General features: G+C 37.1%; 1 protein-coding gene across 5 annotated transcripts in view; it reads right to left on the bottom strand.

The window, feature by feature from the left end:
* csmd3a (CUB and Sushi multiple domains 3a) overlaps positions 1-22,633 on the bottom strand; it is a 235,512-nt gene that overhangs the window by 135,163 nt on the left and 77,716 nt on the right. For all 5 annotated transcript variants that reach the window (XM_057339366.1, XM_057339370.1, XM_057339369.1 and 2 more), the window contains exons 14-23: positions 18,322-18,648; positions 16,283-16,477; positions 15,090-15,228; positions 13,050-13,237; positions 12,179-12,367; positions 8,051-8,167; positions 7,329-7,544; positions 3,036-3,224; positions 1,682-1,851; positions 207-363 (exon numbers count right to left, since the gene is read on the bottom strand). In XM_057339366.1, coding sequence (XP_057195349.1) covers positions 207-363; positions 1,682-1,851; positions 3,036-3,224; positions 7,329-7,544; positions 8,051-8,167; positions 12,179-12,367; positions 13,050-13,237; positions 15,090-15,228; positions 16,283-16,477; positions 18,322-18,648 — 1,887 coding nt within the window. The remainder of the gene's footprint in view (positions 1-206; positions 364-1,681; positions 1,852-3,035; positions 3,225-7,328; positions 7,545-8,050; positions 8,168-12,178; positions 12,368-13,049; positions 13,238-15,089; positions 15,229-16,282; positions 16,478-18,321; positions 18,649-22,633) is intronic.

The raw sequence follows: 22,633 nt of genomic DNA, 5'->3' as shown, positions 1-22,633 counted from the left end.
CACAGGATGAGACGGGTAATGCAACATCATATCTCTCCATCTCTCTGTGAATATGCGTCTGTCATTACAACACAGAATTGTCTAATAATTGCTTTCCGTGTCTTTGATTTGAGTCATTGGAGATGGTCAGATTATCACATGATAAACACACATGTGCTAGTAAATCGTGACTGATGAGTTGCTTGTGTTTACGAGTGAAATCTTACTGTTGTAAATGAGTTTAAATCCTCCGGCCGTATCCTCTTGATCAGAGTTAAACTCCAGCCACAGATGGTTAGATGTGCTAGTCAGAGACTGACCCAACATAGAGGAACCCGAAAAAGCTCCCAGAACTTCTGCCGTGTTGTCAGGCCCGTCATAAATCTGACAGAAGAGGAGTGTGACCAGAAATGATTTTCAGAGGAACCAAACAACAACCAAACATGTCGATTCTTTACTACATGGATCTAAAAAATATCATTTTTTTATAATTTATTTAATTAATCTATATTATTATGATCATAGAAAATAGTTCAACAAACATAATCACTGTACTGTAAAAATTGATTTGTGATTTCAAATTAAAAAAATTAACTTACCCGGCTGCCTTAAAATTTTGCTTTAATTCAATGTAAAAATATTAAATACATTAATTTGACGCAAAATTATTATGTTAACTTATATTTTAAGTTGAATTAACTAAATATTTTAAGGCAGCCGGGTAACTTAATTTTTTAAGTTAAAACAGCAAATAATTTTTACAGTGAAAACCTCGTATCTCCATATTTCGTGATTAATTTTTTTTTGCCATAAATCATTATTAGTCAACCTTTATGTTTGTCACTGGGTTTTGCCAATATCTAACCAATAAAATGTATTAAAAAGGGCTTTGAAAACACAGTATTTAATTATTCAAAAAGTACAGTTTTTTCCATTTCCTGAAAAACAGTGAATTTGGACATCTGAGGTTTTGAAAGGACAGCGACAAAATGTTCTTTACTACAGTACATGGCTATAAAATATTTATCTGTAAATGAAATAAATTAATCTATAGCAAAATGATCGTACGCAACAAAACAGTTAAACAAACATTTCCCTGCTGTCCTTTTAAATCCTTGTATCTCCATATTTTGTGATAAATCATTATTATCAGTCGCCCATTATGTTTGTCAGTGGGTTTTGTAAATATCTAACAAACTGAAAGTATTAAAAAGTGCTTTGACAATCCAGTATTTAATAATTTAAATAGTAGGCTACAGTGTTTTTTTCCATTTCCTTTCCAATTCAAATTTGGACACCGGAGTTATTAAAAGGACAGCGGCGATATAAAATATAATCGGGACTACAGAAAACAATGCTGAATGATGACGCAAACAAACTGTTGAATCAGGATTTAGATGACTCGCAGTTTATGTAAATGTGCCAGTGTATGATTCACAAAAATGACTACTCAGTCTACTCTGTTTTTGCTTTTGTAGTCACTATTAAAACATCTGTTTTTATGTTCTCATACAAGTCATATGGAAGGACTGGCAAGTCAATCTAGAACAAAGCAAATGTTCTAAAACAGAGCTGATGTTTTAAATAATAAATATGTTACAATAAAAAAATGATGAGATGTGAACCTCATCTCATTATTCTTCTGTCAATGCTATTTGTTTATCATTATAGCATTTCTCTGGGAAATAGTTTGCAGATTTACCTTGATCATGTCACCTTTAGCCAGATTAAATGTACTGGACGAAATGTTGATTCCTTTTCCTGCCTGGACCTGAATGTTATAAATGCACTCGTGGTTGTTCTCGTAATTCCGGGGGAAGTTTGGAGACAGCAGGACCCCGGCGTTCCTGGACACGGTCGCTCCACACTCAGCTACAAACAATTGGGAACGATAATGACACAGTGGAACAGTAACATGTAAAAAGAGTTTAAAGATTATAAATAAAAGGCAGAAATCTGACAGAGAGAACATTTCAACATGCAGCTGGTTAATAAAAACACATCTTAAATATATTGTCCCTCATTAGTTGCATTTGAGTCAATAGTGTATCCAACAACACGACACTCTAGACCTTCTTTTCTCTGTGTGACAAATGAACCAGAAATAATACTGTCCACAGTCCGTTTTTATGTATTTTAAACATTCAGACAAATGTGCCATCTCTAACTATTCAATAAATATATTTTGAGAGCTAATTTTGCCCTCAGTAAGATTTTAGTGTACATTAAAAGTTGACAAGATTATGAAACTACAAGATGCATATGAAAAATTGAATAATGTTTCTACAAATATCAATTTTTAATTCAGAAAAGCATCAAAAGCTTTTTCAAACTATTCCACAACTTCATGTCTTTTTGATTATAAATTGTCAATTAAGACGTAAAATTAAATGAAAACAAGACAAATATATAAAGAGAGATTAAAAACTAACACTGTCTTTTTATTGTCATATGTTGTATGTTTTATTGTATGCATATTTACTATTAAACTATTTGCTTTCAGACATTAAACAGAGCAGAAACATCATTATGATGAAAGATAATAGTAAAAATGTGTATTAATGTAGCACTAAAATAATTTTAAAACTATTCCACAACTCTTTGATGAATTGATAATACATTTTTGATAATAAATTGTCATTTAAGACATTAAAATAAATAAAAATATAGACAAAATCTATAGATAGATTGAAAACTAATATTGGCTTTTATCGTCATATTTTTTATTGTATGCATTTATTGCTATTAAATAGAGCATTAACACCATTATGATGAAAATAAACAATTTAAAATACAATTTAAAGACCAAGTTATTGGATGCATTTACAAAAATGTGTTTTGACAAAGTCATATTTTTCACTGGTACCTAAAGAAAAACATGAATGCCATCCGTCTTGTAGAATAACCCACATGTTGTTTATTTGAAATTGAATTAAGAAGGCAAATAGGCGAAAAAAATATTTCTGAGATAACTGAAACGTTTGAAATGAAACGTTTATGGCCTCAAATGCAACCATGAAGACAGTTGGAAGCAAATGAAGCAGCTGACCACGTACCCACACACCTTGGCAGAGGTGCACTCCATATGCGCCGCCCGCCGCCCAGACACGAGATCTCACGAGCCCCCTGCAGCCGGTACCCAGGGTCACAGGAGAACGTCAGGGTGTCACCGATGCCAAAACTTCCTCCGCTGTGTCTGCCAAACTGAGGCACACCGGGGTCATCGCAGGGCTCCAGGTCATATTCTGAAACACATTTAGTGGACAAACAACCGCAATCAGTTTCTCAGCATCACATCTTTTACTGTATTATAAAATGTACACAATGAGACTAAATAAATTGGTCAATGTTAGGGATAGAAAAGTTATAAAAAGGAATTACTTTTCATTTTTATTGCATTGCATTTGGCAGATGCTTTAACCCAGGGGGAGGTTTTCCTGCCAAATATGACGAGCCTTTTGCGAATAAATATCTATTTTCTTGTATGAAGAAGCATTTAAACCATTAGACAAACAGTACGTGTGATATTATAAAGACAACATTGTTTGTAGAAATGAAATTGTAATAATCTTGCCTCAGAATTTTACAACTTTTGCTGTCTTTAGTTTTTGTAATATTCTGGGGACCCCTTAAAAAGGCCTCCTGGGAGTCTTCTTGAGACCCCAGTTTGAAAACCCCTGCTTCAACCCATAGTTTTATCAAGTTATACAGTTTATCATAATATCATTATTTGATTAAAAAAAACCTGGGGAATTGAACCCTATGACCTTGTTTCTGGAGCTGCAGTTGTATAAAGTTACAACTAGTTTAGTTTAGTCTTGAGAATTGTTTACAATTTAGGATGACAAATCACAGAGATTGAACAAAACCCTGGCTTTCACAAACACTCAAAGGTATTAGATTTAGCACTGGAAAAATCCTTCATCGTTTCTACAGACGTAAATGACACGAGGAATGGTATCCGGAGGACCGCAGGTGTGGTGCAAATGAGATTCCGGCACAGAGTTTGACGGTCAATGGCAAAAGAACACGAATCTCTTGTTTGTCCCTTTTTACTTCCTCAGAGCAACAATCATCTCATATCTCCATATTCAAATGAACTTTGGGAACACGGACGTGTTTAGCATACAAACACCTCCAGCTGTCAGCGTGTACCTGGACAGATAACCACTAGATTTCTTATTATGTAAAAAGATCAATTCCTGTTCCTGAACTTTCTCTCAACTCAATGCTAAAAAATGCTAATGGTAGCAGGTCTTCTTCTGCGGTTTCACACCTCATTTTTCTTACATTATGCATGCCTGCTTCTGTCAAACCCATCAATATTCAATACCAATTAAAGGTCAAGCGTAGTTTTCACCTGGGAATTTCTATTAGGCTAATACAGGATATGGGGCCGTGGATAATTGTATGAGTATTCAGAACTTCAGCCCTTAATTAATGTATATGATGGTTGTGTAAACACCAGTCAAACCCATGGGCTCGCTTTACCGCTTGGCCCGCTGTCCCAATGTCGTGTCCTCTAAAATGGTATAACTCTGACAGGAAAAGTTTGCCAAAAATAAAACCTGCCAGCACCCAAAGTCACTCCGGATCTTTTTTTGTTGATGAAAGACAAAAGAAGATTAAAAAATGAAAAAACAACCTTAATTCGTGTCAAAAAAGATTTCGTTTTTGCATCAGAAAAGTGAAGAATGTTTAAAGTTGGGATGTAAACGTGGACTCGTGCTTGTGCACATTTGTACTTGATGTATGAATTGAATATCCAATGTTGTGTAGAGCCAAACATTATGATTGCTTAACTAACACAATACAACAAGATAAAGGTGAATGAATATGACATTAAGTTACTCTAGTTTAAAAACTTTATTATAAAACCGTCAGTTCTGGTCCTTGATTCTGATTGGCTGAGCCAAGTTCTAAGCCGTTATAAAATACCACGATTTATAACGGCTGACCGCAATACATAGCCTAAATATCACTTTATTTTATGAAACCTTGCTACGCATATGGAATAACCATTTTATAAAAGCAATAAGCCCCGCGAAGCAGTGGGTTACAGTGCATTTTATAACAGCTAAGGGGGTTTTAGGCACTCCGATTCGCGTCGTGCCACGACGCCCTTAGCTGTTATAAAATGCACTGTAACCCACTGCTTCGCGGGGCTTATTGCTTTATTAACCACTTGAACTCAATACTACAAAAACACAAACCAACACATTTCTTCTAGTCGGTTTTTACAACCAGATGCAATTTTGTGGCATTTTGGAAAACTCAGTGCGAGTGATGAAAGCAAGAGAAATGTTGACTGTTCCAAGATGGCTAACATATCGTGTCTGGAGCAGCCAAATGTGGCATCAACGTTTCACATCTTACTATATATAATAATACTTCGAGTTCGTTTGCAAAATCGGGTAACTTTGTTTTTAAAAATTGTCAAAAATCATGTTTTTTTTCATTGTGCATTCCAATGAATATTTATCAAACTGCCGTTCGGTTTTATTGATCAAGTAATAATAACTAAAAAAAATGAACAAAATTCAACACAATAAAACCATGAAAACAAAATTAAAAAAGAACAGAATATACATTTTTGGAAGAGCTATTCCTTAAAAAGTCTGTCATCTGAAATAAAAGTCCTCTGTCAGTACCCGCTGTTAACCAGGGTCACGAACACAGTGTAAAAATGATCCGTGCTTGTGAATCCGCTTCAAAATACACTCACATTTTGACTCACATTCAGCTGTCAAGTAATGTAGGATTCTTTCCCTGTTTGGCATCAAAATATGAAGTAATTCATTTGGACGGCAGGCTGGTTGAACCCGGCGGGCGTGCGCTGGTGACCGTGCGGTGCGGACGAGCCAGTGGGGAATCTGTGACTAATGGAAAACGCTGCCCAAAGCAAGTGCTGATATCAGCCGGCAGTTCACTACTGAAGTATGACGTGGACACTGCAGGCATCGCTGATAAATCCCACACTTTCAATATGCCACTGAGACGCAACTCAAGCTGTTGCCAATCGATTTATTTTATCAATGTACCAGGCGGCATCTAAATCTAATTGTTGCAGTGACTCTTCATAGAAAGGTTCGAAGGATGGTGGACGTTGTCGCCCAAGAATAACTTCGGATTTTGTCCTCCGATGAAAAATCGACATTATTTTTCCAGTAATAAATGATACACGCTGCAGGCCTTCTTCATGACACCAGCAAAACCGTTTTCTGTGAAAGTCTTTGGCAAAAGCATTCTTACATACATTTTATAAGCATTTAGTTTTTCTTGAAAAAAATATGACACGAATTACATTTCATAAATTTCTCACATTTTTTATATTATCGTTTATGTAATTTTAGTTTAAGAAACTCATTGGGTTTATGTAAGAATGGTATGAAGCAGATCTGTCTGCGGAAACCAGAAGTCGCAATCAACTTCAGTGCTTCAGTATTGAGACATATTTCAAAGTATAATGACACATTAAATGAGAAAAATAGAGAGCATGACTTGTTTTTTTACTGAAAACTGACTGGAAAAATCTCATTCATTTTGAAATCATTCTGAAATAAATGAGGTGAATTTTGATTTTAGGTTGACTTTAAAGTCCCAGTGAAATAAAAAGACGAAAAAGCCACGACCATTTTACTCGGAATCGCAGCATCCGGTTCACGGGGACTTTAAACAAGAATTTTTACAGGCCATATTTTTCTAGTGTAGTGCACACTGCATACTATGTAGTATGTACTGTATACATACGACCAAAGATATTAATATTAACAAGATGCGCCACTGCCGAGGACTGCAACGCTCAATATGGCCGCTCTAGCGAAGGAAGTCCCGCCTACCAGGAAAACGAGCCAATCGTCAATCAAAAAAAGACTGACGACTCTCTGGGGCGGGGCTCTCGTGAGGCGCTTGCCAGCCTGTGGTCAGGCGCAATAGATAAGGCGACCTCGAAAAATCAATTTAAGCATGGCAAACCAAAGTTATGATACCGTTCATGTCATGTTTAATATTGATCGGAAATATGCTGTTTAATTGTGATTCATGCCAGCGATTTGAGAAATATCTTGCCGTCTCCCATAGGACTGTGGACTTGCTATGACGTAAATAGGCGTTGTAAACATGGCCGCCGAGTGGCACGACTTCCGTAAACGGACTTTGATACGACTCGTTCTTCGCACTGAAAGTGTTGTGTAATACTACAGCAAATGTAAATCATCTGTACGCTCCATGCATACAGCAAATGTGCACACTATACACACTATGGAGTATATACTGATAAAACCAGTGTGGATAGTAAACAGCCACAGACAGCATTTGATAACAGTGTGCGTCACGCTTATATCTTTCACCTGAAAAAGAGATGTTGAATCCCTGGAAGGAGATGGAGAAGTCAGAGATGAAGCGAAGCTGCGCCTTGAAGTTGCCGTACAGGCCGGCGTTGATCGGCGGGGGTCGCTGGGAACCGGTGAGCCGGGCAAGAGGGCGCACGAAACTGCTGTTCTCAGTCAGGAGCAGGTAGTCATGGTGATCCTCCAGGTGAAAGGCGTAAAACGTGAACTGCACTCCTGAGAAGAGGAGGGACATCAGATGATGACAACTGACACAAATCATACCGTCACCACATCAAGAGAGAAATGATGTAAAAAATGCACAACATGATCGGCAGTTTTATTCATCACTTTCAACGTCAGATTTCTGTTTCTGTTTATATATTTTGTTTAGAACTAGGAAGTTTATTGTTAATTGAAGTCCACGGTCTCCATGAATAAGGAGTGACACAAAAGGTTTCATTACATGGCTTTTAACCTATTTAAAGGTAAAGTTTGTAAATGATTTGCATTCTTCTAAAAACTCAAACGCTCACAGCAAAAACGGTCGATATTTGTGCATTTTCATTTTCACTTCACCCTTACGAAAATGAATGAGGTACATTTAAAGGAAGACGCATTAATGTATTTAAGAACACACATTCAATGTATTCATGAGACCCGCAGCTCGGACACTCAAGAAGGGGCAGTCATCTTTTATTGACAGCACATAAAGATTCATGCGCAGTCTCTCGGTTACGTACCTTTGCCATGACTGACCTCCACTGTCCACGTGCAGTTTAATGAGTTGGGATAGAGCTCTGGAAACCCGGGAGAGAGGATAATTCCCTCTGGACCCTGCACATCACCTCCACACAGAGCTGCAGGGAGACACACGGTGAATCTTAAAAACCTGGCAAAGTTTAGGAACTAAATAAGAGTGCGGATGCAACAGATCTCAGATAGTGTTCAACGCTCTGTGGAGGCACACAGCCTCACCTTCACCACACGCACAAATACCACTGAAAGGTTAATGACAGTAATGAGCAGATTCCTGTATTTTTACATTTCTCTCCAAAAAGGTCACGATTTCTATCCAAGTTTTATATTTTCGTTATTTATATATATTTTATAAAGTTTTGCCTGTTGTCAGGGTGTTGCTATGCCGTTTCAATGATGTACTAGGTGGTTGCATACAGGTCCAAGTCTCTAACATCCTATTTCTATACTGCATCATATATTGTAATACTGCATTTTTTCTTTTTTGTCCACAAGGCAAAATAATACGTCTGTTTATGAACAACGAGGTAACACCGAGTTACATGTTTATAAATGATAAATCCTCAATCTTAAGCATGATGCTACTGATCGACTTAGTAAACATCCCCATAGCACTGAATTTGAGATGCATCAACATTCTGTTCCCTACCCAGTAAACAACAAGATATGAAGATATGAACAAACAGACCAGTGTTTCTCAACCAGACAGCTTCAACAAACTTCGAAGGAGGCTTTAAGAAGATTTTTTTTATTGAAAATGATTTAAACGAATACAAAACAAGCATTAAAATAAGCCAACAATAAATAGAGATATTTTTAGTATATATATTTTTTAAAACAAATATGTGTTTTTAAATATGCCAAGCATATAAAAATGTTCGTATGCTTGTTCTATTGCTGTAGAAATTGTGAGTGGTTGTCCCTTATTGAAATAAATATTTTAAATAATTTCTTTAATTTCGCTAAGAAATATCCCGATTTTAAGTAGGGCTGTCAAACGATGAATCACATCCAGAAAGAAAAGGTTTGTGTTTACATAATATATGTCTGTGTACTGTGCATATTAATTTAGTATTTATAAACACATACACATAGATGTATACATATTTAGGAAATATTTACTTTTCTTTTATTTATATTTACCAATAATTAAAATGATATATAAATGTTTATTCATTTGATATTTTTCATAAATATATGCATGCATGTGTTTGTGTTTTAAATACAAAATGAATATGCACGGTACACAGACATTTATTGTCAACACGAACCTTTATTCTGGATGCGATTAATCGCAATACATTTTTTTAAAAGTCAAATTAAAGTTTGACAGCCCTCATTTTTAAGTTCTCAAAAGGGAGTTTTGCGGTCTATTTTAAACATCATTTGTATATTACATGTATCTTAAGAGCAAATTCACAAACATTCTAGTTCATAAATGTTCTAAAAACATTGGCCAAATTTTTTACTGACATCTGGCAGACGCAATCAAGATCAAAATAATGCAATAATGCTAAATGTATGTGCTATCAGAGAGAAAATCTGAAATGCAAACTCACAGTAGCCTACATATCATTTCAGAACACACACACACACAAATTAAAGAGTGATTCAAAGTGTCTGAAGAAACATTATCACAGCGTTTTCCAACATACCGATAACTGAAAAGGGCTTAATCTTGGCAGGGCTTAAGCTTTAGCCTGGATCGATCAGGGGGGAAATATAGATCATGAGTAATTGTCAAAGCAAAGAATCAACATTTAAGAGAAACAGCAATGCTCTAATAAAACATTTACAATCCCAAACAACACTATGAACCTGTGCAGTGTTTTTAAAATCACAGCCGCTGAAGTGTGTTTTAGCTGTGAAAAAACCAGTGCCCTTGAGATTCATCTGTTAAATGCTGAAGACGACTAGTACATGAACCCAGAGAGACCGGGCTGCAATCCAAATCACATCCCTTTTAATGTGTTCTCCGCTGGTAACAGGAAAGTACATACTATCGAGTATGCAGCAGGTCATTAGAGGGATATCATGATACTGTATGGTCTACTATCTAGCTGAAACAGAACAGTCACTAACTATAGTACACAGCAAGGGCTTATGGGTAATATTATGCCAAGAACACACACAGATGCACACTTGCATGCAAAAAATCCACTAAAGGTAACGCCCACTTCTTTGGCATACTATTTTTAACATACTACTTTGCGCACACTACTCATAACCTTGAATACTCCCTTATAAAACCTGTCGATTTATGGTCGATTTTCATTCACGCTTATCCAAATGGACTTAAAGCTCGTTAAATGTCTACATTTTTATCAATTTGTGTGTTTAATGACCGTTGTGCTTCCAATGCAATGCTCCACCAACTGAACTACAAAAACACAACTGGCAACCAGTCTACAGCGACATCCTACCTGAAATAAATCTTTTTAAACAACTGTTTTGACTAATAGAAGGTCTCTTGGAAGGCAGAGTATTCATGCCATCTATTTTTTACGACAGGCGTTGTGTCTAAAGTGAATCTCTAACTGGGATCTGGAACACAGCAGCTTTATGTGAACTGGCATTTGGCCACAGTTATGGTTTCTCAAGATGAAACTGAAGGCCTGAACTCGAGAATTTGAGGAAAGAACGTAGAGTTCCTCCATGACTTTAATGATAATGAATGTCAACGGTGTTCCCCTTGAGATGATAAAAGAGTCTACAGCCTCCGGCTCAACATCTGCCCGAGTCTCCAAGTCTGTCTGAGTGCCGTTCACCCTCCAGCGCTGTGACAAACCCAAAATACCTCCTGCTCATATTCTGCTCGTGCATAATGACAGAAAGTCATTCAAATCCAACGAGCCGAATGAGCCAGACCTGCTGTCATTGCTTTTTTTGGAAAATTCAGTTGAAGTCCAAATTGAGTGCATTTAGTAAATACGCATTTCTGGTGTTGTGCACGGTTCTAAAATGATCTTGAATGAGGTTTGACCAATTTATTAAATACATAATTCAAATGTATTTTTTTACCCATTGGCAGATGTTTATATTCTGGTTTTAAGCATAAATTAAGCATTAAGACTTAATATCTAGGGTCCTATCGCTCCTCAAGTAAATGTATCTTGATTTAAGAATTTTGAGATATTTGTACAAGAAACAAGACAAAAAACTGAGTAAGAAAATCATTTTTTGTAGTTTCGACTTAAACAATTGCAGCCATTTTGCTGTTTTACAGCAAGTGTGTTTAAGCACCCATAAAACAAGAAAAATATATTTTTATCTTACCACAATTGCGTAAAATAATAAAACCTATGTTCCAGTGAGGCATTTTCTTACTTGATTGTTAAATAGGTATTATTATTCCGTTCTTATTTCAGGCACAAATCATCGTACATTATTTTTCTTCCCGAGTGAATTGATCTTGTCTTAAAGGATCTAAGAGGGTTTGGTAGCATCATCAGATGTCGTCTTTTTTCCCCAAAACCTTCCTTCTAACCACTGGCCTCTGACTCTGGTTTACTACTCACAAAATTCAATCAACTCTAGATGGATCGTTTTAAGTCATTCCCTGCATTTTTAACATAAAGGAGCAATGTGGAGATTTTAGCGGCATCTAGCGGTGAAATTGCGAATTGCAACCAATGGCTCACTCCACCCCTCCACCCTCCCTTTCAAAGCACTACGGTGGCTGACACAGAACTAGGATGTCGTCACGTTTTCGCTTCTTTGCTATAGGACATAATGTATTTACGAAACACACTCTGTAGAGTTTGTCCCTTTAGGGCCACTGTAGAAACAACATGGCGGATTCCATGTAAGGGGACCCGCGGTGTATGCAGATAGAAATAGCTCATTCTAAGGTAATAAAAACGTAACGCTTCATTATGTAAGATATTTATACACCTCTGAACACATAGTTATGTATATTTTATTGCATTTCTCTCAATAGATCCTCCAAAAAACTACACACTGGACCTTTAAACTATTCTAAAAAATGTTGACACAAAAAACAATTACGTTAAAAACAAACCCAGCATTATGTCTGTAACAGTTGCAGAAATGCAACATTGATAAACCCATTTAAAAGTCTAATGTTTGATTAATGTTTAACAGCAGCTCACCGTCACATGTGGGCAGCGGGCGACTCCACCAGTGATTCTCCTCACACACCAGCTGCTCCTCATGGCTCAGTCTATAGCCGGGCTCACAGCCAAACCACACCACCGAGCCGATGGCCAGATCCTTACCATTACGGATCCCGTTCACCGGCACGCCAGGATCCAAACACGAATGAGTGTCCAGAGTAACACCTGCAGTCGAGCCACATTTCCCATCACAGTTCCTCTCAATGTTTCAATGATATGAGCACGCGATTGCTTGTCACGGTAATACAAATGTTTGGTCAAATGTATTAATTGATACACTTCCCCCTACATGCCATTATTACATTTTCATTCCTTTATATCATTTATTTGTATTATTATATTTTTTACATTTCTCTTTTTGCCAAACCTCTCGCTGCTGTGCTGCGAGAGGTTTGGCAATATGAATACAATTACACAACAACAAAAATGATACACTTTAATACAAAAACTAAGACCGAGTAACTTTGTTAACCCTGTATATTGCTGCCGTTTTAGTTCACTCTGTACTTTATCATTTTAACCGACTTAATTTCATAAACATTTTTATGTGATTATACTATTGTACGACTAACATTACTGACTCCAGTTCCGTTATTGTTATTTTACAGCAGCATTTGTCATTGTAAGCAAAATGGTTTGGCAATAAAAGCAGCAGTTTTGTAATGCTATTAAAGCGACCAAAAAAACTGAAATAGAAAGAGCGAGGACAAAATATATATATAAAGAGAGTGAGGTCACAAAGAGAAATCCTCAAGCTGTCTGCTTGTGTGCAGAGACTGATATGATTCAGGTCGAAATATCATGTCTCGGGCAAAAGGCACGCGGCGTATTGAAACGGCCGACTCACTTTCATAAAAGAGCTTAAAGCCGCTGTTGGAGCGACTGTTATCAGTGGTGAAGAGAAGATACAGGAAGTTGCCGCTGCTGAACAGGAACTGAGGGACCTGGGTGCCGTTCAGAGAGGCGATTAGGGGCGAGAGGAGATTAGGCCCATCGTGAACCTCCAAAAAGTCATAATTGAGTTCTGTCTGGAACCTGCCGGAAAAAAAAGAAATCATAGAGAGATAATAAGAGCCGCGTTTCGGTCGGCACACACAGTATAAACGCAAACACGGCTCATTACACCCGACAGGGCCGCTGTTTCCCGTCGAACAGGCGTGTTAATGAGAAGTCGCAGACGCGACCGGCGACGGCGGATCTGTTTATTGACGGAATCAAACTGGTAATGTGATGAATAAACACAGATCTACAATGGTGAACTGGCTTTTAAAGGAACCGTTCGCCACAAACTACAGGGTTGAAAAGCACCTGGCTCTTTCCGTTTCCTCTCCATTTAATCTCATCGATGTCAAGGAGAAATAACTGAGATATTATGAGCTAGGTGACAACACGACGAACGGGAATTGTCATTTTTGGATGATCTATTCCTTTCGATGCGTGATGCCAAAGAGGAGCTGCCAAGCTTTACTTTCAGCCATCCGAAATCCCAGTCAAACGCTCTTTTGTGTTATATCTCCAGGCATTAGCTCCCAGGAGTCTCTGTATCCGACTTCATCTCTGATGCCATTTCATTGCTCGACTCGAGGGAAGCGTTGCCATGCTAATAAAATTAAGTCCACCATTTGTAACTTGATAAAGATTAAGTCCATTCCCCTTTCACGGGCGCCACGCAGCCCGCCAGATTTATACGGCTAGAACAGCACATACGCATCGGGCCACGCCGACACAGCGCTGTGTAATCATTTATGGAGACAGTAATGGTGAGCGTCTCCCATGTTGGCGTGACAAACGCTACTCTGAAACAATATCATTCTTCATAGGTTTCTACACATGAACTTTGCCTCGATCAGCTCGGGCTTTCGATTCAATTACATTTGACATTATACTTTATTAACTCGGCTTTCACGGCACACCGTTACAGAAACACTCTATAAAAACTTACACAACCCAAAGGATTACATGTCTTATACTACAAAACATACAGAGGCGGAGTTGTGAATAATTTTGCTGCGGTGGCTTATTTCGAACCTGGAAAACAACTTTCTTACTGTAGAAACAATGCCTGGAAAAGATGCATTCGAATGCTGTCGCATTTCTGTTTACATTTCTGAATTTCTAAACAACTTTCAATAGAAGAGATGTACATTAATGGCACTTTTCATATAGACGGTTTCAAAGCAACAACATAAACAAACTTTATTGCGCATGCGCGCTTTTGCGGCCCAAACTTAACGTCCGGTACGAGTCCCTGTAGATTATTTCTGATAAAAAGTCAAATAAATAACAACAAGTAAATTACATTAGCTAGCAAGATAAAAGTATTATTTTGGGTTACCAGTAGAAGAACCGTTACTTGGCTAAACTTAAATGCGAACAAAAAAAAAAGTTACACTACCCATCCAACAAATTGTTTATTTATTTATTATATATATTAAAATATTCATATTAACATAAATTTATCAACCACTAGCCAGACCGATAAACAAACACGGACCGGAAGTTAACGCGTTCGCGCCGGGTGCGTACGTCCGATGAAACTGCTTTACATTCGTTTAGTTCAAATAGGCCTAGACTGAACAAAACGGCTGTCTCACATCTTCCCAGAATGCACTGGGGCATGAATCATTAACGATGTTACACTGTTTAATCTTCATTCCTAATGTTGATTCTGTCCTCCCGTTTACTACGTTTTCAGCATGACAAGAAGCTATGGCTGTCACAAACGCCATTTTCGCTCAAAAAATAAACGAATTCAACTTCATTTTTTGATAGTGTAACTGTGATATGTGCTGAAAGAGATTAGTCCCCCCCCCGCAAGGCAGATGTCCCGAGATATGAATCCGAATAACGCCGCGCTGTGTTCAGTTCTCTTAGCTTTCCAACAGACCTGTCGAAGCTTATCTTGATGGAACGTCCCACCTCGGCCTCGATGACCCACTCGCAGCTCAGGGAGTCTTTGTAGTAGCCGGGCCACCCCGGGGACAAGATGACTCCCACCGGCGCGGTGAAATGGCCTCCGCAGGGTGCTGCGGGAAACAGACACCTTTCTGTTATTTCATGTATATGTGAGGAGAATGTCTATTTATAAATAAAAACAGTTCTTCACAGGTGCTTTGTAGCATCATAGGTTCAGAAAATCACCCTGTTCTTATCACTGCATCATTGTTTGGAGATGTCTTAAAGTGATAGTTCACCCAAAAACGAAAGTTCTGTCATCATTTACTCACCCTCGTGTCATTTCAAACCTGTATGACTTTCTTTTATCCGCAGAACCCAAAACATGATATTTTGGAGAAAGTTGGTAACCAAACAGCTGCGCCACCCATTCACTTCTATTGTGTGGACACAAAACCAATGCAAGTGAATGGGCACCACTGTCGGTTAACAACATTCTTCAAAATATCTTATCAAAATATAAATACTGTATCTTTCTTTGTGCTCATCAGAACAAAGACATTTATACAGGTTTGGAACTTGAGGGTGAGTAAATGATAACAGAATTTTTATTTTGGGGTGAACTGTCCCTTTAATGTTATGCCTGCAGGACATTTTTCACAAAATAATGCAAAGAAGTTGTTATGAAAGGTCCCGATAACAAACCAGCAGTTCACAAGTCAGTGCGGCATAAAACCGTTTCTCGTCTGACATGTGAAATAGATGCCGGCATAGAAGTTTTAAAAGTACAGCTGCAAAAAAATCCACGTTTAATGATCAACAAGAGGGTGAGAAATGGTCTTCATAAAACCAAATGACCACATATTTAGTACAAAATCTTTCCTAATGTTATAAGTGGACCTCAGGGAAAGAAAAGAATGATAAAAAAAGAGTGATATGGCCCATTTCAAAGGGGTATTGTGTAAAATCAATTTGGCTTCTAATTGGAAACTTTATTTTTAGAAGAGAAAGAGCAATAAAGAAACCATTTCAACATTCATAACAATCCTTCTGAATGATATGACGTTCTGGTCAATTACAGGGACATTTAGAAATGACTGCAGGTTTTGACATGAGGAACTCTGCAAGCTCAAAAGATGAATTTCCAAAAAAACGTTTACACAACACAAACACGTTGAAACGTACCTTCACATCTGGGGATGAGTCCGCCCCACATCACCTTTCCCGCCTCCAGTTCACACACTATAGTATCCGAGCCCTGCGTCTTAATAAAACCCTCCTCGCACACCACCAAAATGGAGCTTCCCAGCTGGAAATTATTACCAAAGCGTTTGGCATTCATGGGCACTCCGGGGTCCGGGCATTCGTTGTGTCCAAACGCTGAACAAAAAAACAGAACCCTTTACTTGAGACATGATTTAATCAAATGGAAGGAAAACAGCAGACACATAATGGAATTTCTAAAAAAACAGGATTGTGGGTAATCATCAGAAGTGTTTCGTATGTCAAGCGCGCATTTGCGGATTATTCCGTCCGAGCTGATGGCACGATGTTCGGCGAACAGGATTAGGCTGTTTGATGCTGATGGATAAATGGCTTACGATTTAAATCGAGGAAATATGTCCTTCCATTTGTCCTACCAACAGCCTGTTTGGTATCAGACAACACGACAACACTTGTGTTCCAAAAATGATCTTAGCAAAAACTTGGCCTAAAATCACACGATCATCTTTTTAAGAGAAGTATTAATAAAAAAACATTAACAAAGCTTATCTTAATTTAATAACAATGTACACATACTAGGGCTGCAAGATATATCAAAATGACCATCTGCATATTGCTATATTAGTTTTTGTCGATAAATAGATCGTTTTTAGATAGTTTAGTTTTTATGTACTACAGTAAAACATGTCTGTTCACTTTCAGAAGTTGTAGTAATTAGGGCTGTCAAACGATTAATTGCAATTTATCGCATCCAGAATAAAAGTTTGTGTTTACTGTGAACTTTGCATATTAATTTGTATTTATAAACACATACACATGCATGTACATATTTAAGAAAAATATAAAAATGTATGAACATTTATATATAATTTAAATTAAAGGTAAATATAAATAAATGCATGTAAATATTTCCTAAATATGTATACATGTGTATGTTTTAATAAATAAAAAATATATATGCACAGTATACAGACAAATATTATGTAAACACAAACTTTTATTCAGGATGCGTGTAATCGCGAGCAGTGTTGGGTGTAACTAGTTACCAAGTAATTAGTTACTGTAATTTAATTACTTTTCCCTTGAAAAAGTAAAGTAAGGGATTACTCTTATTTTTCTGTAATTTAATTACAGTTATTTTTGATGTAATTAAACTAAATACTTTGTGTAATATATGTGTGTGCAATAGTGGAATTGACATCAAAATTCAGAGTCTAACTTTAAAATCTGTGCTTTAATGTATAATTCTCACATTTGTAATACTTTGGTCAGTTAATAATAATACTTTATGTAGTTTAATATTATTTATTTGAATGAATTAAAAGAGCCCTTTCATGCCTATCCTTGAATCTCTTAACTAATCAAGGTTGATGTAGGATATAGAAAGTAATTAGTAATAAGTAATTAAATACTTTTTGGAGAGAGTAATTTGTACAGTAATCTAATTGCGCTATTGAATATGTAATTAGTAATTAGTAATTAATTACTTTTTGAGAGTAACTTACCCAACACTGATCACGAGTAATGCTTTTTCTCTGAAAAACTCTTTTGGTTATAATATTCTCATTTTTAAATATAACTGGAAGTGATATAACAACCAAATAATAAATGATCAATTATTTAAAATGTGTAAATTATGTAGCAAGCTATGGCATATCACATTTTTCTTTAATACAGTACAGCCCTAATATATATATATATATATACATATACATATATAATGAATATATAATACTGTCTTTGTAATGAATATGAATATTATGTTTGAAAATAATTCTGAAAATCTGATTTTAGATCTAAAGATTAATGCTAAATAAGATGAGCTATGTAGTCTTGTTAAAAAGCAGCTCATGAAGTTGTTTGAGAGAATGCAGAGCTGTGAATGCATTAAATATTATAATCCAGAATGTTTTTGCTTTTGTTTAACGTTTATTTGTCCACTACATAATTCTCAAATGTGCGTGTAATTTCAAGTGGTGTTAAAACAGAGAGACACGCACTGCTGTAAGTGATGTTGAAACCGCGTCCGGACATCGAGTGATCGGCCTGGAACTCCAGCTGGAGGATGTTGGAGTTGCTGGTGAGGTGGGATGGCACCTCCGCTCCGGAAAAGCGTCCCAACACCACAGCATCGGTGAGTTCTCCGTCCCTCACTGTCAGGAAGTCGTAAGGAGGCTCCAGATCAAAATCGTTGAAGGCCAGATGAATACGGCTGCCCGCTTCAGCGATTATCAACCACACGCAGTTGAGGTTATTGCCGTAACCTTCCGGATAGTCCGGGGACAGAACAGTACCCATCGTTGCCGTGAAGTTGGACATGCATGGAACTGAGAGATGGAAGAAGATGCCGTGTCAGTCAAATTAACGTCAAATAAACATCGCTAGTATAATTGATCAATTTTAACATGCCTGTATATAAAAAGCTTCTTTAACTTAAATGTAGTGACGTAATCAACTTTTTAACGCCTCCCATCAAACCCCCCGACTCCATTAATCCAATCATTACTGATGGATAAAAGTCTCAGTTATCTTGTTGCATTCACAAACATGCCAGATTAGGGCTAAAAATGTTATGCAAGCGCCATTTCACGTTCACGTAAAAGGTATCAGCTCTGCCAATATTCCTCACTGCTCCCTGTTAAGCAATAAACACGCTGGCGTTCGACAGCGGAGCATCAGACAGGACTGAAATCTTTTGAAAGCTGCACCTGTTCCCTTAAAAGTGTATTGTGTTGTAATCAAAGCTGTAATGGTATTAAATTGTATTGTGCAGGTATCAGGAGTTTAAAACCCTCCAAAGAAAACCTCTCTGTGGCACAACGTCGCTTTCGTTCCCAAAGAATTACTCTCTTATTATCTTTCGGCGTGCAGCTGTCCTCTCGAAGCTGTTAGCCATATATTTAACAGCACGGCAGGCATTTTGTTTACAAGGCGAAATAAAGCGCGGTTTTAATTAGTCCGACCTCGTGACATGATTTCATTTAGACATGTGTCTTATCTACTCCAAAAGATTCAAAGGTTCAGCAGCACTTATCTTCATAATGAGCTCTCACGCAGGCAGGTCAAAGAACTCGCCTATTAATAAAGATTTCCTGATGGTGAAACTCTCAGATGCGACAAGCAGCCGGTGTTTATGATGGTTGTGACCTAAGACGGCTGCTTTTGAGAGAATTTGCGATTGCGTCAGGTTCTAAAAACATTAAATGTTTGATAAACATGAGAGCGAATGACACCGTTTAGGGTTGTGTGGAATGAAGGCATACACCACTGCGACAGAAAAAAGTGATCGGTTTTTCTTTCACTTGTGTTCTAAGGTATGTAAATAAATGGGTGTGGCTAGAACTGCCACAGTATCAGACTTTTACTACACAGTTATTGTAACGTAATCTTGATAACAATATTATCACGATATCTGCATAATTGTATACCGTGGTATATAAACGATTGGGTGTCCACAATATCAGACTTGTACTACACAATTATTGTAACGTAACCTTGATAACAACACTATCGCAATATCTACGGAACGGTATACCGTGGTATTTAAACGATTGGGTGTGGCTAGGACTGCCACAATATCAGACTTGTACTGCACAATTATTGTAACGTAACCTTGATAACAATATTACCGCAATATCTACGGAACGGTATACCGTGGTATTTAAATGTGTGGGTGTGGCTAGGACTGCCACAATATCAGACTTTTACTACACAATTATTGTAACGTAACCTTGATAACAACATTATCGCAATATCTACGGAACGGTATACCGTGGTATTTAAACGATTGGGTGTGGCTAGGACTGCCACAATATCAGACTTGTACTACACAATTGTTGTAACGTAATCTTGTTAACAATATTACCGCAATATCTACGGAACGGTATACCGTGGTATTTAAATGTGTGGGTGTGGCTAGGACTGCCACAATATCAGACTTTTACACACAATTACTGTAACGTAGCCTTGATAACAACATTACCGCAATATCTACGGAACGGTATACCGTGGTATATAAACGAGTGGGTGTGGCTAGGACTGCCACAATATCAGACTTTTACTACACAATTATTGTAACGTAACCTTGATAACAACATTACCGCAATATCTACGGAACGGTATACCGTGGTATATAAACGAGTGGGTGTGGCTAGGACTGCCACAATATCAGACTTTTACTACACAATTATTGTAACGTAACCTTGATAACAACATTACCGCAATATCAATGGAACGGTATACCGTGGTATATAAACGAGTGGGTGTGGCTAGGACTGCCACAATATCAGACTTTTACTACACAATTATTGTAACGTAATCTTGTTAACAATATTATCGCAATATCTACGGAATTGTATACCGTGGTATTTAAAAGTGTGGGTGTGGCTAGGACTGCCACAATATCAGACTTTTACTACACAATTATTGTAACGTAACCTTGATAACAACATTACCGCAATATCAATGGAACGGTATACCGTGGTATATAAACGAGTGGGTGTGGCTAGGAGTGCCACAATATCAGACGTTTACTACACAATTATTGTAACGTAATCTTGTTAACAATATTATCGCAATATCTACGGAATTGTATACCGTGGTATTTAAAAGTGTGGGTGTGGCTAGGACTGCCACAATATCAGACTTTTACTACACAATTATTGTAACGTAACCTTGATAACAACATTACCGCAATATCAATGGAACGGTATACCGTGGTATATAAACGAGTGGGTGTGGCTAGGAGTGCCACAATATCAGACGTTTACTACACAATTATTGTAACGTAATCTTGTTAACAATATTATCGCAATATCTACGGAATTGTATACCGTGGTATTTAAACGTGTGGGTGTGGCTAGGACTGCCACAATATCAGACTTTTACTACACAATTATTGTAACGTAACCTTGATAACAACATTACCGCAATATCAATGGAACGGTATACCGTGGTATATAAACGAGTGGGTGTGGCTAGGAGTGCCACAATATCAGACGTTTACTACACAATTATTGTAACGTAATCTTGTTAACAATATTATCGCAATATCTACGGAATTGTATACCGTGGTATTTAAACGTGTGGGTGTGGCTAGGACTGCCACAATATCAGACTTTTACTACACAATTATTGTAACGTAACCTTGATAACAACATTACCGCAATATCAATGGAACGGTATACCGTGGTATATAAACGAGTGGGTGTGGCTAGGAGTGCCACAATATCAGACTTTTACTACACAATTATTGTAACGTAATCTTGTTAACAATATTATCGCAATATCTACGGAATTGTATACCGTGGTATTTAAAAGTGTGGGTGTGGCTAGGACTGCCACAATATCAGACTTTTACTACACAATTATTGTAACGTAACCTTGATAACAACATTACCGCAATATCAATGGAACGGTATACCGTGGTATATAAACGAGTGGGTGTGGCTAGGAGTGCCACAATATCAGACTTTTACTACACAATTATTGTAACGTAATCTTGTTAACAATATTATCGCAATATCTACGGAATTGTATACCGTGGTATATAAACGAGTGGATGTGGCTAGGACTGCCACAATATCAGACGTTTACTACACAATTATTGTAAAGATATCTTGATAACAATATGTTCACAATATCTACGGAATTGTATACCGTGGTATATAAATGAGTGGGTGTGGCTATGACTGCCACAGTATCAGACTTTTACTACACAGTTATTGTAACGTGATCTTGATAACAATATTATCACAATTAGGGCTGCAGCTATCGATTATTTTAGTAATCGAGTATTCTACTGATTTTCCATCGATTAATCGGGTATTCGGATAATAAGTACGTTTTCTTTATTAAAGAGCAATACTAAATATACAAGAGAAAATAAGACAGGTCTCTTAAAATGAACAACTAATTTCTTTCCTTTTTAGAAAAATTAACTTATTTATTGCTGAAATTGCATACATTCATATCTGTGAGAACTAAACCCATTTAGTACATTCCATTGCCATATTACATTCAAAATGCAATATAGGCCTAATACAAATGTATACATATGAAACATTAATAAAAATAGAAAGAATAATTTCAAAGCTAAACAACTAACTTCAGCTTATGCATGATGCATTTAGTTTATCTAAATTAGTTTTAGTTTCTTTTTTTAATATTAAATAGTAATATATTTGTCCACATAAAAATACCGAGTTACCCGGACTTTTATTTTGGCAGGTCGTCGGAAGACGCTTATTTTTTAGTGCATTAGCTTCACTCAGAAAAATTTTCTGAAATAAACTCTCAGAGCAACTCTGGAGG

This window comes from Triplophysa rosa, linkage group LG8 (genome assembly GCF_024868665.1).
Source record: "Triplophysa rosa linkage group LG8, Trosa_1v2, whole genome shotgun sequence".
In the NCBI taxonomy this organism is placed as follows: domain Eukaryota; kingdom Metazoa; phylum Chordata; class Actinopteri; order Cypriniformes; family Nemacheilidae; genus Triplophysa; species Triplophysa rosa.
The sequence above is the reverse complement of the archived record's forward strand: the minus strand, read 5'-3'. Positions and strand labels throughout refer to the sequence as shown.